This window comes from Filicampus tigris, chromosome 7 (genome assembly GCF_054856515.1).
Source record: "Filicampus tigris isolate MCC_2025a chromosome 7, RoL_Ftig_1.0, whole genome shotgun sequence".
Taxonomy (NCBI): Eukaryota; Metazoa; Chordata; class Actinopteri; order Syngnathiformes; family Syngnathidae; genus Filicampus; species Filicampus tigris.
The window spans coordinates 11489472-11506585 of record NC_141223.1 but is presented as its reverse complement, the minus strand read 5'-3'; the positions used below and the strand labels follow the sequence as shown (position 1 = coordinate 11506585).

General features: G+C 42.5%; 1 protein-coding gene across 1 annotated transcript in view; it reads right to left on the bottom strand.

Annotated features, from left to right (window-relative positions):
• Positions 1–17114, bottom strand: part of cdon (cell adhesion associated, oncogene regulated) — a 42346-nt gene that overhangs the window by 11558 nt on the left and 13674 nt on the right. The window contains exons 2-10 of the mRNA XM_086034881.1: positions 12654–12787; positions 10611–10889; positions 9306–9452; positions 9078–9221; positions 7585–7878; positions 7226–7498; positions 4049–4305; positions 3726–3900; positions 789–908 (exon numbers count right to left, since the gene is read on the bottom strand). Coding sequence (XP_085891007.1) covers positions 789–908; positions 3726–3900; positions 4049–4305; positions 7226–7498; positions 7585–7878; positions 9078–9221; positions 9306–9452; positions 10611–10889; positions 12654–12720 — 1756 coding nt within the window. The 5' untranslated portion in view covers positions 12721–12787. The remainder of the gene's footprint in view (positions 1–788; positions 909–3725; positions 3901–4048; positions 4306–7225; positions 7499–7584; positions 7879–9077; positions 9222–9305; positions 9453–10610; positions 10890–12653; positions 12788–17114) is intronic.

Here is a 17114-nt window from a genome sequence, read left to right as displayed (position 1 = left end):
TAAGCTGCAATATATTAGTTAGGATAAAGAATGTATGCCTCTTGAGTATTGTTATGTCATGTGTCCAGGTGTTGCTGCAGTTTGTATTCAAATATCAGCTAAAACACAGGTATGGATAGGCAGATACAACACACCCCTTTGACCTGCGTGCCTAAAGTGACGCTAGGCTAGGAGGGTCAGTGCTGTCATCGCATACGCACACATTCATGTGTGTGGATGGCAAGAAAACCAAAAGACTAAGAATAACGGTACAGTACACTGTGCTACATATGGTTGCGTAGAATGCTTTACTATTATGACAAGCGAGGTGGGAGTAACCTTTCATGGGCAGAAATGTTCTTTTTTGCCTTTTTTTTCCAAATGCTCTGCATTAATAGCACATGCTTTGGCATGACAAAAAAAGAAGAAAACCTCATGAAAATCGTTTGAGAAATGAGCAAGTTACGATTTAATTTCAATATATTTCTATAAATGATGGGAATGTTGACCTCCCCAACATGGCCGCCACATCGGCACATCCATTAGCTGCCTGTAAACTGTGCTGGCATATCTAGTCTTCTTATCTATAGTTATAACACTAGGACTAGCAATGTATTCGCAAGCCTGTCTATGGCGTTTTGCATTTTGTGTTAGCATTAAGCTAGTAAGGTTTTGCGGTAGTTTTCATGGACACAGTCCGCCCACCAAAAATGTCCAGTGCACTCTCTGCCACGTCCGTCTCGCCATTTATTCATAAAACCGCCAAAAATAAATAGAGCGACTCAAAAATGGAACACTTCACACTTCACCTCTGTCGTGGATCACCACTCCGAAGTGCGTGTTGGGCATTTTGTCCTCGGGCGCTTTGGGCGGCATTAGGACGACGGGCGGCTTGTTGGACGGATTCTTGTTAGATGAGGCGCTCTTTTCTGGAGGAGAAGGCAGGCGTTAAGGAGGAAGCCAACCAAAGTCCCACACATGTTCTCAGTTGTCGGACCCCCCACCAGCCAAAGCACTCAAGACACCGTACCCTGAGCCGCTCTCGTTTGATCAGGAGGCGGCTCATGTTTCTGCCACCGTTTCACCGTGAAAAAAAACTTCTCTGTTTATAAAAAGCTTAGTGACCATGTACAGTGGAACCTTGACTTAACCGATGGCCTCTGGATTTAAACGACAGAAAAATTGTGTCCAGTCCTCTCAAAACACACCTTTGTACAGTAGCTGTCAAAATCTGTTTGTTTCAGAATTGGCCACAGCACCAGTAAATGGTGCCAGTAAAGTGCTCACTTATGTGCCTACCTGACGACCATGTTGGTAGGGGCGATAGCGCATCAAAGTTTATGGGAAGCGCGGTCATTAGCTTAACATCGACATAAGAATGTACCGGTAAATAAAATAAAACATTGAAATAAACAATTTTACTTTTATATTATTACATAATTGATTAATCAATTATAAATAATTACAACATGAGGATGAATTATTATTTTATTGATGATCAAATGTATTCAGTTACCATATCGTTGCTGTCCTGTGAAAAACACTTATCTCCAATTTTGGAAACTTTTTTAAATTTTCACTCTGATGCGTCTGTAACGTGGAAAACATGATTCATAACGTGGAAACATGATTCATGGGAACATGATTCATGGGAAAATAAGAAAATGAAAAAAAATGGAGATAAGTGTTTTTCACATGACAGCGATGATATATTACGTTCAAAATTGTAAGGAAAATTATGTTGACAGCTGTAGTACCACAAGTCAAACTTAATGAGGCATAGTTAACAATAAAGATGTGTACACATTTTTGGTGGTTAACACTTGCTCAAATTACCCTAGTTTGACCCTCGAAACTGATTATTTCCACTCTGCTATTATTTCGTATGGGAAAAACTTCTTCCCAGAGAGCGGAGAGTGAGGAGGTTGTTATTCCCAACGTCGTGATAAAGTCTGACTGGAAAACGTAATAAAGTGGCATCGCTGGTCTTAATATAACACAAGCTCTTTTGTGAACCGCTCAGATATTTCCCAGCGAGGATGCGTCCGCTTTGGAAAGTGTCATGTCCTACAGTCATATCCGTGCTGACAAAATGGTGCAATGGCGCATACTTTGGACTTGCATTCCAGCTGTGGTCAAGGATTTTTCTTGGAATGAGCAGCCGCTTTGCGCTTAATTTTAGTTGGAGTTTTTTTTTTTCTCCCATTCTTTTTCCACTTAATTGCTGCAACTAAATAGGAATGTATGGTCACAGATAACCAAACATCTAAAAACAAACAAAAAAAAACATCCACAACAAATTCCATATACAGGTACTACAACTACTGTTCCTACTACGCCTTTTCCTGTTGCTACATTTTCTACTATAGTGCTACCACTAATTCTTTTTCTGTATCTACTACTATTTTTCGTGCTACATTTTTTTTTACTACTACTACTACTACTACGTCTCCTATTACTCCAAGTACTTAACTTTTGGTTGCACATAATTAAAGTGGGACGGCACGGTGATCGACTGGTTAGCACGTCCGCCTCATAGTGCAGAGGCCGTGGGTTTGAATACGGCCTTCCTGTGTGGATTTTGCATGTTCTCCCCGTGCCTGCGTGGGTTTTCTCCGGGTACTCCAATTTCCTCCCACATTCCAAAAACATGCAGAGTAAGTTTATTGGACACTCTAAATTGCCCCTAGGTGTGATTGTGGCTGGCAACCAATTCAGGGTGTACCCAGCCTACAGCCCGAAGACACCCGGAGTCTGAAGACCGCGACCCTCGTTGAGGAGTTTGGATGGGGGATTAAAGTGTGGCAAACTGACGTAATTGTTTACTCTTTTCCTCAAATATATTCACATCATGTATGTATGTTAGTTCAACACATTTTAATCATGTGCAACCGACACGTCTGAATTAAGTACATTCAAAAGATTTTTTGTTTTGCAGCGTACAACTACTACTTTTTCTACTGCTGCTACTACTATTCCTATTATGACTACTATTCATACAGCGACTATTTTTCCTCCTCCTACTACTGCTAGTACTATTACTGCTACAATAACAATGACTCCTAGTAATTTCCCTACGACTACTTTTCATAATACCAGTACTCATTTTTCTATTACAGTCACTACTAGTCCTACTACTACAACTACTTCCATTCCTACAACCACCTTTCTTACAATATAACAACAACTGCTAGCACTACTACTAATATTAGTACTGGCACTTTTTCTGCTACTGTTACTACTACTTATTCTATTACTATCACTACTACTACCTGTACTTCTTTTCTATGGAAAAACAATACTAGTGCGCTGAATTCTCCCTTCATGTCTATGCGTTCTTTGTGATCACAAGTAAGACAATTCAGCGTACTAGTTGAACGTCTATGTCTTATTACGGATAGTTCACATTGTACAGTTGTACATGTATTTGCTTTTATTTGCTTTAATTTACTCTGCTGTGGGCAGCCAGGTCGGTATTACAAAAGCTAATCTGTTCCAACCTGGAAACGATAGTGAGGCAAAACTACCGCTGTAACTATTGCTATGACTACTACCCGTACTTCTTTTCCTATGACTATTACATTGTCGTACTACTACCTTTTCCTGTCATTACTAATACTTTTCCAATCACTACAATTGCTCATACTGTTTCTACAACTACATTTTCGACTACTACTATTACTACTACAACTACCACTAAGGACAGCACTATTACTACAAGTAGAACACCTTCAACGAACACAAACCTTTTCCAGTGCGAAAGGTGAGCATGGCCGGCTGGCCCTCGCCCGCCGAGCTGCGGGCAACCATGAGTACCTCGTACAGGCTGGACGCCTCCAGCTCGGAGAGACGGAGCGAGCGCTCGCTGCCGGGCACTCGCACCGTCAGCCAGCTTTCCATCAACGTGGCCATCTCGTCCACCTGAGCGACAACGGGAATGGATACAAACGGCCATGACAACTTTTGAACTGGAACGAACAGCAACACAATGAACATCTAGGGATTAACTCCACTGTGGTGTTTTGCTTCTTCTTTGGATTTGTTTGTGTATATTTTTCAATAATCTCACCTTACGATATTTGACAAAATAGGCGTTGATGGGACTTCCGCCATCAGGCCCCGCCCTCCACTCCAGGTCGTAAACGTCGGGTTTGTGGGTCTGGGGCGGGCTGGTGATGATGGGCGCGTCAGGCGTGAGACGGTCACCGCCCCCGTCGGACGGCGGCTCGCCCGCGTTCTCCTCCTCCTCCGTCTGGAAGCGCTCTCCGCCCTCATCGCTCTGCATGGGCGGCAGTGAGGGCCAAACGTCCACTTCGGGGTTCAATTCTGAGAGCGAAAGATTAGGAAGATTCATTTTAAAGTAGAACCGCAAACACACATTCAGTAGGGCAGTGGTTCTGAAACTGGCGTCCACTGGCTGTAACTTTCGTAACGTATCATTTAGGAAAAGTGCATACCTACAGACAGAATTTCTGCCAAAATGAGAGTAAAAACCATATTTAGTGAGAAGTAACAAGTAGGAGATGCACTTGTTTTGCGTTAGTCAGCCACAGAGTGATGTGGCGGGCCAGACCTAACCCCAACCCTCAAGTTTGACAACTGTGCTCAAGTTAAGACCAACAGTTCTTTACTTTCCAAAAGGATGGTTTGAAGACACAATTACGTTGACTTTGGATCACAGCAACATCTGACATACTTTGTCGGAAACAATGTACCGTACACGTCAGTGAGTGTGTGTGTGTGTGTGTGTGTGTGTGCACGCGTGCGCATGGCACCGCTACACTTCTGCAAAAGTAAACATGCTGGGAGCTGGTAACACTAAACCTGATTCCGGGAACGTCGCCAGCTGCCACACATTCCGCACGCAGGCCATTAAAATAGCAGAGAGAGATTCTGTATGTAGTCCTGCGGCTGCCACAGCAGAGGAAAGACGTCAAGGAAGTGATGCCAACACCAAAGGAAGTCTTTCAAGGCAGAAAATGGGAACAAAGCCATGAGGGATTCCCAACAAAAAAGGGAAGTACAGTGGCGCTTTGAGATACGGCTAAGCTTGCAAATACAAATACTCAAATCTCAAATCACTATTCTCTTTCAAAATGAATGGAAATGACATAAATCCATTCCAGCTTTCACATTCACTTGGTTTTACTACAGCCCACTACGTTTTTCACCCACATCATAAACTGCGCATTTTCCTGGCCAGGCATCCATGGCAATCACAGCCTGCCACATTTTCCCATTATGTCTCTTTTGCGTTGCGTCACGTCCATCCTGCTTTGTCCACGGCGGCCTGAGATGTGATTGCTGTGGGCATCGGGAACATATTTTAAACGTGGCAAGGTACTGAAATAACAATCGTGTTCTGCAACATGTCTTGGCCCGCCACCGGTTGGGTTGCAGGCTGCAGCGGCATGGTCCCGAAAAAGTGGAGCTGTCTATATTGCAGTCCTTTGATTGGCCAGTGCCCCAATGGACTTACAGAAAGGTCACCCAAGTGACAGCAGCATGCAACATACAAACTTTCCCTTTGAGGTCAGTTAGAATAACAGACACACCTGGAAAAAGTGGTCTAAAAAGGTAATGAAATGAGGAATATTTTAGATAATTTAAGACAAATTATTTGACAAGAGAACAGGAAAATCTGACAAAGATTAAAACTGTATTCATTTACACTACCTACACCTAGAGAATTAACATGTCTTTAACATAGACATACCCAGTTGTGAAATCTCAATAACCTCTCACGCCTTATCAAGATTTATCAGGGAAAATTCTTTAGGCAAGTGAAATGCTCTTACACAAAAACTGCCCGGTAAGTAGAAATATCTCGATTCTTGACTTGAGATGTTCGATCACGGTTCGATTTGAATTTTTGCAGTCTTCCTGTACAAGTGGAATGTTTTAGGGATGTTGGTTAAACTGGCTGTGGCTGGTACCTCCCAACACAAACGCCCCTTATCATCTTGGCATGCTTACTGGTTGCATCTTCAAGTGGGAAGACGACGCAGGGATGGAAGGAGGAGTGGAAGGAGAGGTGGGAGGATGCCGCGACATAAATACAAGGCGGTTGTGTAGCACGTTGACAGCCGGGTGGTCTGCTCCCTGTCCTAACCCTTCACAGCTACTCCTTGCATTCCAGCGTCCGCGGGGGCTTATCCCCAGGCGGCATGCACAAAGCTCACTCTCACGATCCAACTTGGGGAAAAGGAGGGCAGCCTTGGCGCAATCCCCCCGCTCCTTCTCCCGCCCCCAGGCGTGAGGACTGCCTCCAAACGTGCACGGCTTAACTCTTTACTGCGCAGCCGCTCTTGAGATGTTTACTTTTGCCTTGTACATCACTGTACAAGTGACCTGATAAGTTCTAAGTAAGTAAGTAACTACCGTATTTTCCGGACTATAAGCCGCGGCTTTTTTCCTAGATTTTGAGCCATGCGGTTTATAGTGCGGTGCGGCTATTCTGTGGATTTTTCTTCCACCGCTCGGGGCGCTCTAACCGGAATGACAGTACAATTCAATACAATACATTTCCCATTAACTGGATGTGACTGCAGGTGGAGGAGTTCAATAGGCGAGGGCACCATAGACTAGGTTATTGCACTAGGTGCTGTAATGCTTTGATTCTATGTTTTCCTAGAGGTCAGTGAAGTGCACATGAATGCGATTGGCTGATGTTACGTCTGTTCTGTTGTTTCGATGTGAAATGCTATTGTTGATTTAGCACGTTGAGTGTTAGATTGGCTGACTTTATTAACATAAAACAAGACAGGTGCATATGTAGAATGTAGTAGAACAATAGATGGTGGAGTCTGGTGGACTTTAGCTGACAAACTGGAGCGGCAATTGGCAGTGAAATGAAGATAACTACTGTTTATTTTCTCTTGGTTCTCTTCTGTTTTAATCAGCAACGTTGCTGCAGTGTTAAAAGGCACTGTTAGGAAAGAATGTGCTCAGGTACATACATGTACATTTACAGTTCATAATCGTTCTGTAAATGCAGTAAATATAAAAGTTATCAAACTAGATAGGTGCGGCTTATATAAAGGTGTGGCTTATTTAAGTTTTTTTCCTAAATGTTCTAAAAATAAAGTGGGTGCGGCTTATATAACGGTGCAGCTTAGAGCCCGGAAAATACGGTTAGTAAATATATATATATATATACACACACACACACACACACTGTATGTTTACTCATAATTACATATCGTATGCTTGTATTTTTTTTTTCTTACATGATTGACTGACATACCTGACTGCACTCTCAGCATTCCTGATGACTGTGCCGACCCGATGCCGTTGTCCAGCAGACATTGGTACACGCCTTGGTCCCGCGGGACCACACCCGCGATGACGAGCTGGCCTCCGGAGATTCGTACCCGGTGCGAAGTGGCTACAGGCTCTGCGTTGAACAACCAGGTGACGTTCGGGGCAGGGTTGCCCGCGGCGACGCAGCTGAAGCGAGCGGTGGAGCCGGGAGAGGCATGCTGCAGGTTGTCGAGGCCTTCCAAGATCGACGCGGGTTCTGCAAGCGGTTCAAAGATTCCCGTCAGACTTTGAGGACAGTCGTTCTCAAACTTGATCCGCGATCCAAAGTTTGAGACTCCTCACCGAGAACGTTGACTGTGTAGTTGGCGCTCATCACCGTCCCTTGCTCGCTCTGAGCAGCACAAACGTATACTCCAATGTCGTCCGTTGTCACGGAGGCAAATTCCAAATTGTCATGCAAGTGTCGCAGCGAAGGCCCCAGTCGGACCCGCTCGCCGTTCTTGAACCATGTGGACGACGGTGCTGGGCTGCCGGAAACTACACACTCCAGTGTGTACGACTGGGACTGCTGCAGTGTCAAATTCTTTGAGGTGGTGGGGTAAACTATCCGCACTGTAGTGGGGTGGGAATCTGCATCTAAATAGAATAGAATAGAATAGAATAGAATAAGCCTCCATTAGTCGCATAACGGGGAAAGTTCGGTTCGGTTTCTTGGAAACTTCGGTTCGGTATATTTTCGGTACAAAAAAAAACAGATTTTTTTTTTTTTTTTAAATATGTTTATTTTGAAAAGATGTAGTAAACAGTGCATTTTTAGAAAAAATAAATAAAAGCGAACCATTCGGGTGATATTCTAAGAAATTATACCAGAAAAAAAAAATACACTATTAAGACACTGAAATCTTTAAACACTCAGCAGCAACAACCTTTGACACATATAAGTATTCAAGCTAAAGACAAGTTGTCATTACAGTACATGTATACACTTTTTGTGATGGAAAAAAAATACATACAATAACAGTTACAATTATTGCTAGATATTAAAACTCTTACATACAATACAATAACTTTAAAAAGTCTTTATGAAATTGTTTACACTTTTTAGGCATTGAAATCTTTGAATGTTCAACAGCATATTGTAACGAATTGGGTTATCTGTGTTGTGGTCGGATTTGTGTTTTGCTGAGTTGTGATGTTTCCGAGGTTCATGAATGCATCGTACAGCTAGCGATAAAAGCAGCGGAGAACAAAGAACAGAGCTGTTGTACTTTGTTTTTGGCTAAAAATACTGCTTGCTTCCTCGTCTAAGAAACATTCAAAGTCGGATGATGTCGTTTTAAGTGCTATAATGTTAGACGTGTTGCCTGCAACATAGCCGCCGATCTCCATGTAGCAATGTCGGCACACAACTTTGGGACTTATCAACGTTCCTTTTCCCATCAGCGATTTTAACAGGAAAGCCAGAACGTTCCCAAACAGGAGAACGCAGTGTACAGGGGACCTTCGACCTCTGGCTTGTTTGCGTATGCCATTTATGCATACATTTATGATTTATCACGGCTTCTGGCGTACTGGCTCCTCTTTAGTGCCGCCGCCCTCCTCTCCCGCGTGCAACAGTCAATAGCGCCCGTGCGCAAGCTCGCGCTAATAAATGGACCGAACCGAACGCAAGTGGACCGAACCGAACATGCCATAGTATTAATACACCCACGTATACCGTTACACCCCTAATACACACACACACACACACACACACATATACATACATACCTTGTACAGTATGTGACTGGCTCAACATGTTAAAAAAAATAGATAGAAATTCCAACGGCACTTACGTCGGACAGATATCTTGGTACCGTGGGTCTGTGTGACGGTTTCCCCCGTGACAGGATTGTACGAGCCACACTTGTAGACGCCTTGATGGCGTGTCGAAACGGACGGGATCTGCAGGTTGCCGGACGGAAGGACTAAGTAGTCGTCTAAAAAGAGACACAATCCAGCCAGTGAACATCAAGTTGGAACTAGATGTAGATCTCCAGATAAAAAACATTAGAAAAAAGAACCTGTGGATGCCTCCACGCGCTCTCCTCGCACTCGTAGCCTGGGCAAGGCCGGCGGGACGCTATCAGGCAGAGGACACTCGATGAGTGCCACGTCGCCTTCCTGGACGGACTGTGAGCGCCGCCGGCTGTGTACGTACTCAGAGATTTCTGCAAGGCCCAACAGAGAGGAAACATTAGGAAGTGGCGAGTGCTGTTATGACTGACGAAAGGAAAACCCAAAGGCTCATTAAGGATGTCAAAACTCCTGCTTCCTTCCCGTCGCCACGCAGCGGCAGTCGTCCTCACTCCCTTCCCAAAAAGGAATTCCTGGCTTGCCTCATTACGTAAACGCCATGGTGGGAAGGAACAAACTACAAACACGTTGTTACTTCAGTCGATTTTTCAAGTATCTGTACTTCACTTAAATACAGTAGTACTCTGTCTTACAAGCAATGGCGTGCAAAGCGGGTTGACGAGTCAGGGGGCCAGGCCATCCACCTGAGGGGGCATCCAGAAACCCCCACCTCTCAGTCGACGGACAAATTTGGCGATCAAAACGTATTTTGTCGAACAGAACATTCGAACAGAAAAATACTCCTCTCGCAGCCCCCGCACCCACCCCTCTTCAACAATGGTTTATGAGGGGCAACAATCGATAGGAGGGTTAGCAATTTGTTGTAAAATATAAATATAAAAACATAATGAAATAGAAGTAAAGGATCAAACTGTTTTACTGCAATTAAGCACACAGTCATCCGCAAAAGTCTCACACACACAAGTAAACGCACGCATGCGCGCACACCCCCACACACACTCTGTGGTATACCAGTGTTGACGTGCGCCTTTAAGGAGCGTGGCCATGCAGTTAGCTCAGTGTGAGCGTCTGCTCCATGCTCCTTGTGAGTGTTTTCATTTTGTACAGTATACAGTTGACAGGGGATAGGGATTAGACCGGTCCACAAATAGCAAAAATCCACAAATAATCGACGACTATATTTACTAATATAATTGCACTGAAATTTTTGTTGATAAAGTTAACCCCACCCCCCCCAAAAAAAAATTGGTATGGGGATATACGGCAATAAGTGTTTTATTAAAGAAAAATGAGTAAATATTAGAAAATACTTTAAAATGCTGAAAAAAAGAAATCTGCGAATGGATGAATTCGCCGGTGCCAAACTGCAAATACGTGGGGTCCACATATTTTTACTTGTGTACAAGCGTTGACTCAACACTTTGACTTTTACCCGTCTTTTAACACAAGTATCATCCAACTAAAGTACAGCGTGTGTGCTTTAACGGGGGCGGAAAGGGAAGTCCACGTACCTGCCAGGTCCACCCGTGCGTACCGGCTTGCGACGGCCGACCCGTGGCCTGAGCGCGCCACGCACTGGTAAACGCCAACATGGGCGCGCTGCAGAGAGGAGATGGTGAGCGTCCCGCCATTCAGCACCACGCCGGGCAGGGTGTCGACGAGCAGAGGTGCGCCCCGGAAGCGCCAGGAGAGCGCCACCGACGGGGGGCTGACGGCGCAATGCAGTCGAGCCGCCGAACCCGGACTCTGCACCAATGAGGCGGGCTCAGAGCGGAAAGACGGATATTGAACTGAGGAGGGAAAGATAGTTGATGATGAATAGAGGGAGTAAAACCACATTTCCAGTACGCGGTAAATCGTGACATGATGGGCGAGTGGGCGGGATGGCCGTGGCCTCCGTCAGATGTCTAAATAGAGATCAGAAGAATAGGAAGTTAACACTGGTTCTCAAACTGAGGTCACCGGACCCACAAATGTCCATAAGTTAGAGGGTCGCAGAATCATTTGCCATAAATGATTTTGTTGCACATTTTAAAACATTTACATATGCGGCTATTAAATCAAACATTAAATCAATTACTCCTTCCTACTTTTCCTGTGAACCAATTAAAAGCTTCAAAATGTGTGTAACATAAAATCTGAAAACCTTGTATGAATAAAGTATTTTTTTAATCAAAATAGCATATTTTGGGAGAATATAGTCCCATGAAATAATGTGAGAGTAAAATTGTGCTTTTTTCTTTTGAAGTTCACTAGTTACTATACTGACCATGTTAAACTTTGACTTTATTATCATTAGAGGTGCAACGATTAATGGATTAATCGACAACTAAATGATGATGAAATTAATAGTTTGATAATCAATTAATCGTTTGGATACAACTCTATCCTTAAGGTCCTTTTCATCTAAATTGCAATGACGAGAAAGATTCATTCTTATTCTAAAAAATATGATCTTGTCAATTTCAACTTTTTCCTTTCGTTTTTTCTTCTTTTAAATTCCAGTGGCATTTGGGGTTAATCAAGGTAGTTAACAGTTACATTTAATTGGTGTTGGGACCAAGAGGTGGGTCCTGGAAAAAAAAAAATTCTCTCGTGGAAGAGATCCCTGGAGCCCAAAATTTTAACAACACCCTCCAGTAAACGACAATGGAGGACGTCTTTTTTCTTGATCTAATGCTCTCGATTACAAAAAGAAGTGACCAATCAACAAACAGCACTAAATCAAGTCCCGCCCCTTTAACTCATTCACTGCCAGATATTTTCAGACCTTCTTTTACCCTAATGTTTGACAAAAATTGAAAAAAATATAAATAGGTTCCTGGGTAAAAATGGCTGAACTGAAAAGACAAGAAAATTTGTCAATGGCAGTGAATATGTTACCTACCACCCTGTTTGGTACCTCAATAGTAAGGTGTCAAAATGGGCATAGTAAAGATTTTTGGATTGTACTGATTTATTTCTTTATTTATTATTATTATTGATTTATCTATCTATCTATCTATCTATCCATCCGTCCTTCTGTGACACCTACAGATTGACCAATTGTGAACTCAGATGACTTTTACAAGTGAAAACGAGAGTTGAACCGCTTGATGTCGACATGGTCTGCTTAAAAAAGAAAATTAAAAAAAAAGGTCAGTTTAGATGGGAGTAAGATGAACTCTTCAGTGTTGCGCGCTATGTGTAAAGTGAGTATGAGGTTTTGCTTTGCCGTTATCAAAGTAAGAAACCTCCATGTCTGACTGCTTTACACTCAAATGACTTTCAGCAGGTGCTACTGGAAATGAAGGTCGTCAAATTTGGAATCAAACTAAACTTTAGGAGGAAAACATACACATTAAGTTGCGCAAAAATGTGGACCATAAGACGAGTTGAGGTCAAGCATGAATAGCAAATGCTAATAAGGTACAGTAAGTATATTTAATAGCTAGAACGATGGATATAGATGGACAAATACATAAACGACAGATGGATAGTTTGATAGAGAGACAGAAAGACAGCTCAATAGACAGGCTTGATGGAAGTAAATACGGTGAGCAAAGATAACTGACGTGTGCAGCCGACGAGCAGGGCCTGGCACAGCAGAGTGGACAGGAAGACCCTGAGGCCACCGTCCATGGCGCCCTCGGACTCCTGCCGGCAGCCGTGATCGCCCGGTGAGCACGCCCTCCTCCGACTGGCCAACCTGGAAGAGGAGGAGCAAGAAAAACAAAAAAGACATCAGACACCATCTTGTTGCCACGGTGATGAAAGGAGACAATAGAGAGCATCTCTCTAATCTTCACATGGCACCACTTGACCCCCTCTCCGCAGTCGTCCACAGTTTTTTCATTTAAGGCCACAAAAAAAAAAAATACAAGAAAGAGAGGGGACCACTTCACATTCATCATGCATTTCCTGATGTATACTGTATATTTTAATCAAAATAAGAAATTTGCAAACATCTGCTTTTACTTTGGAAAACAATGACCAAACCAGTTATTGAATGGGAGATAGACATCATCAATCCCTCTCGTCTGCTATTGCTTAATTGTTGTTAAATTGTTGCTTTTAATCACTCTACAATACAAAATAAACAATAATTGGTTAATGAACAGTAATGCTATTTTTTAATTCACTTTAATGCAAATTACAATTGTATCTGATTATTTGATTAACTCATTCAGTGCCAAGGACATATTTATGTCTTGACATAAAAATATGTCTTTGGGATTGATTGATTGGAATAATATAATCATTGATTCTAAAACTTGCACTGTCAACAGTAAATTTTAATCAGGGATGTGTCCCTAAAGGTACTTTTCACTGAGATTTAAAAAATGCCTTTACTTTTTTTTTTTTGTAGCATATCAGGTTTATGAGACATTTAATTTTTTTTGTTTTGAAGTTTGACCTATGAAAGCTTGGGTAATACGGATTTTACCATGGATTCTAATTTATAGCTAAGAGGTTTCAGAACATAAATTCCACCTGTTGCTGAACATAACCCTTAATTCCTAAATATGCTATATTATTATTCTTATTATTTTTATTTAAAAAATGATGTGCTAGGGAAAAAAAATGAGAACAGATTTGGAATTAGCCCCTAAAAAAAATCTAGAAAAGTTTACTTGAACAAAAAAATAATAATAATGTAAAAATGTGTTGACCAGTGTTACCTATTGGATAGTGACAGAGCCTACTTGTATCTCAAGGCACCACTGTACTTCCTTGACACCAATTCCCGTTGAGTGAGTATACACCGGCCACTCTCTTTATATCACTCTTGTCACACCGTTCTGCCTCCTTATAGATTCACTCTAGCCTGACGTCTCTCAGCGGTCCAGGCTGGACCAGCCCAAAAAAAACGGTGTAATAAGAAGCATTCCTCCTTTTCAAGCAGCCTCCGCCCACATCTCCTCCTCCTCCTCATCCTCCGCTTTCCAAGGCTAATAATCCAGGACAGGCTTTGATCCCGGGGTTCCTGCTCGGTAACCAGGGCTTGAGCCCCACAATGGTCGCCCAGCTGTGATATTGATGCCCATGCTTCAGCGGAAGAGCCAAGCCGAGGGGGCAAATTAAAAAGATGACGAGTGTCGGCCAGTTTTGGCAACATGTAAGCGATTCAGTATCAATACTGTCTGACTGTGATTTGAAAGTAATTTGTTATCATACAATATTACAGTCGCGCACACAAACACACATTCATTCCTGGAAAAACAGGTGTAAAAGTGCTTAAAGAAACAATGAAAGCGCAAAGGGTGACAGAGTTTGGTTTTCAGCGTGCTACTGTGTGATCTGGCTTCAATTTGTAGCATCTCACATCAAACCCGCATCACCACGCTGCATGTTGCGACAGGCCCCCAGCTTGCTGGATTCATGATATATAATTACAATAATAAGGCACGGGGGTCGCGTACAAAACATCCAAACCGGTAACACCGTCACTCTACTGCAGGGGTGCTCGAGTCCGGTCCTCCAGAGCCCCTATGCAGGATGTTTTGCATCTCTCCCTGCCTACAACACACCTGATTCAAATGATCCGCTCATCACCAAGCTTTGAACAAGCCTGATAACGATTGTGATCATTTGTATCAAGTGTGTTCAGGTAGGGAGAGATGGAAAACAGGCTGCTTAGGGGCTCTCGAGGACCGGACTTGAGCACCCCTGCTCTAGTGTATACCGGGAGAGAGCAAAGTATGGCTTGCTCTGTTCTATAGGTCTGCCCCACCGAGCATTTACATTATCAAGACTCCTCCTGTAATACAGGGTGACCCATAAAAAAAAGAAAATTTGGATTTGGAAATTTGAAATGGATTTCTGAAGAAGGCCAATGAGTATAATGTTTTAATGTGATGTTCTAAATACAATAAACAAGTTACCTCAAGTTGTGTTTAATTGTGTAATTTAGTTTTTTTTAATTAAGAAATTATGTCTATTGAAAGTTGGGGCCCATTTATTTTGGGGGGGGAAGCACCCTATATTTGATGCAGTAATGTAGCCCTTTTTTCATAAAATTGGCCAATGAATATTAATTGTTTATGTTTGTATTGATTGATGTCATTCAATTTCATTGTTTTCTTGCAAGTAAAAAATTTGAGATGAAAGGTAAAATTCTACATAAACATTTAACGGCGGGTAATTCAACACTGTACTTGATCCATCCATCTATCCTAGGATAGTCGGGGGTTTCGGGTCTTTCAACATCAGAACCCCTCAACCCAGGCGACCCGGCTGGGGTGAAAATAAAACAATTTGACATACTGGAAACGGGCTTTTAAAATAAGAAATTGATTAATTTAAGTATTGTCAATGATAAAATATGAAAAATGAAAGATTTTTCAGATACATTTAAAACCATGAATTTACTTATTTCACATAAATAAGTAAAACTATTTTAAAATACATAGCCTGCTTTCCATTAAATAACAGGAAAACACCTTATAGTTAATTGGAAATAATGATCAATATATAATCAAAATATGAATGAAACTACATATTCATAAAATTAAAAGGTTTTTTTTTAATTATCACAAACAATGAAATAAAAAAATAGACATGTTTATAATTTTACAACAAACCAACACATTGTATATTGCATATTTATTTTTGTGACCAGGCGCATCTGTCAGTTTTAAGAAATCCAAAAGTTGGCCTTGAGCACAAAAGTTTGCGGAGGCCCTGCGCTATACTCTAAACGCCTCCCGTCCGTTCCTGCGAGCGCTATGGCGACCGGTCGTCCTTGTGTAAACACACACACAGCTGCCTATCGGGCCCGTCCATCTGGCGCTGCGAGGAAGCGCACGAGGGCATCCATCTTCCCGCTTATCTGGTTGACTTTTCTCTGACATCCGCCACTATGAAGGCACACACACACACACACACACCACTAGGATATCTGGTGTCAACCCCAAAATCCCATTAGCGAGGGTCCTACTGATGCTGGCAGCAACACGTGCTTAGGGGAAGACGACCAGTCCCGTCAAGACTGGTCATTGACGCAGTAAAGCAGCAGTAAGGAATTGTTGTGTTTTAGCTCCGGCAGTTGGCAAGAATTAACTTTCTAGTTTCTAACCACAAACCGACGCATTACTTTAATATGCAATACCGATCTACTGCAACTACAGTTGTTGACAAAGCTAATGCTAACACAACACAGGAGTTTTCTTAGTATTCTCAAACTGAGGCAGAGATGGCAACATCCTGTCCATGCGCCATGACGCGCATGTATACTGTAAATTCGGACTCACTTTCTTTGACAGCAACATACAACATACTTGAAGTTAAGAGTTCCGATAAGAATGACTATTTCACATTAAAGCATTAAATGATTAAAACTAGAGCCACAATTTTTAAACTGTTACTGCAAAGAGCAACATTATACATGTGGGCGCACATAAACTATTTTATGTTGTTTGTTTGTTTTTTTAATGAGGTTGCCAGTCAATAAAAACTGTTAAAACGTCCTGTGGTGAACTTGATAGGCAACACTACTTGATGTTTTTTCCCTCGATCTCATTTGTGTCAAAGTGAATGTGTGAGATGCACGTACCTGGTACCTCGCTTTTCGAATGTTATTCTGTTCAATCGTCACATTTGGACAAGCCCTTTATCATACGTGCAACAGCGTGCCCATATTTGGAAGTCCTGAGGTAGCAACCTACCAGGAAGTAAAAAGTGAGGCTTTTCCAACTGGTTTCTTTCATTGTTACAAAAGAAAGCCCAGTCTTTGCTCAATTCAAAAAGGCAAATCAAGATGATACAAGATGCATCTTTCAGTGTTAATACAGTAAATGCACTTTATTTATCAAGGCTTCCTCCATTGTCCTCATGCCGCCAAAATAGCAATTAATCGCTTGTCAGCCCCTCTCCTATCGGAAACGCTTTCGACGGTGTCACCGTCAAGTAGAATATGTTTCAATCCGAGGGGATTAGCCATCGTGGCAGACGTGCGAGTACGCGCAGCGCCCGCCAGCATCGCTCCTTTCTGTGGTGCCGCCCCTCACCGCATACAAATTGAATGTTGACAACTG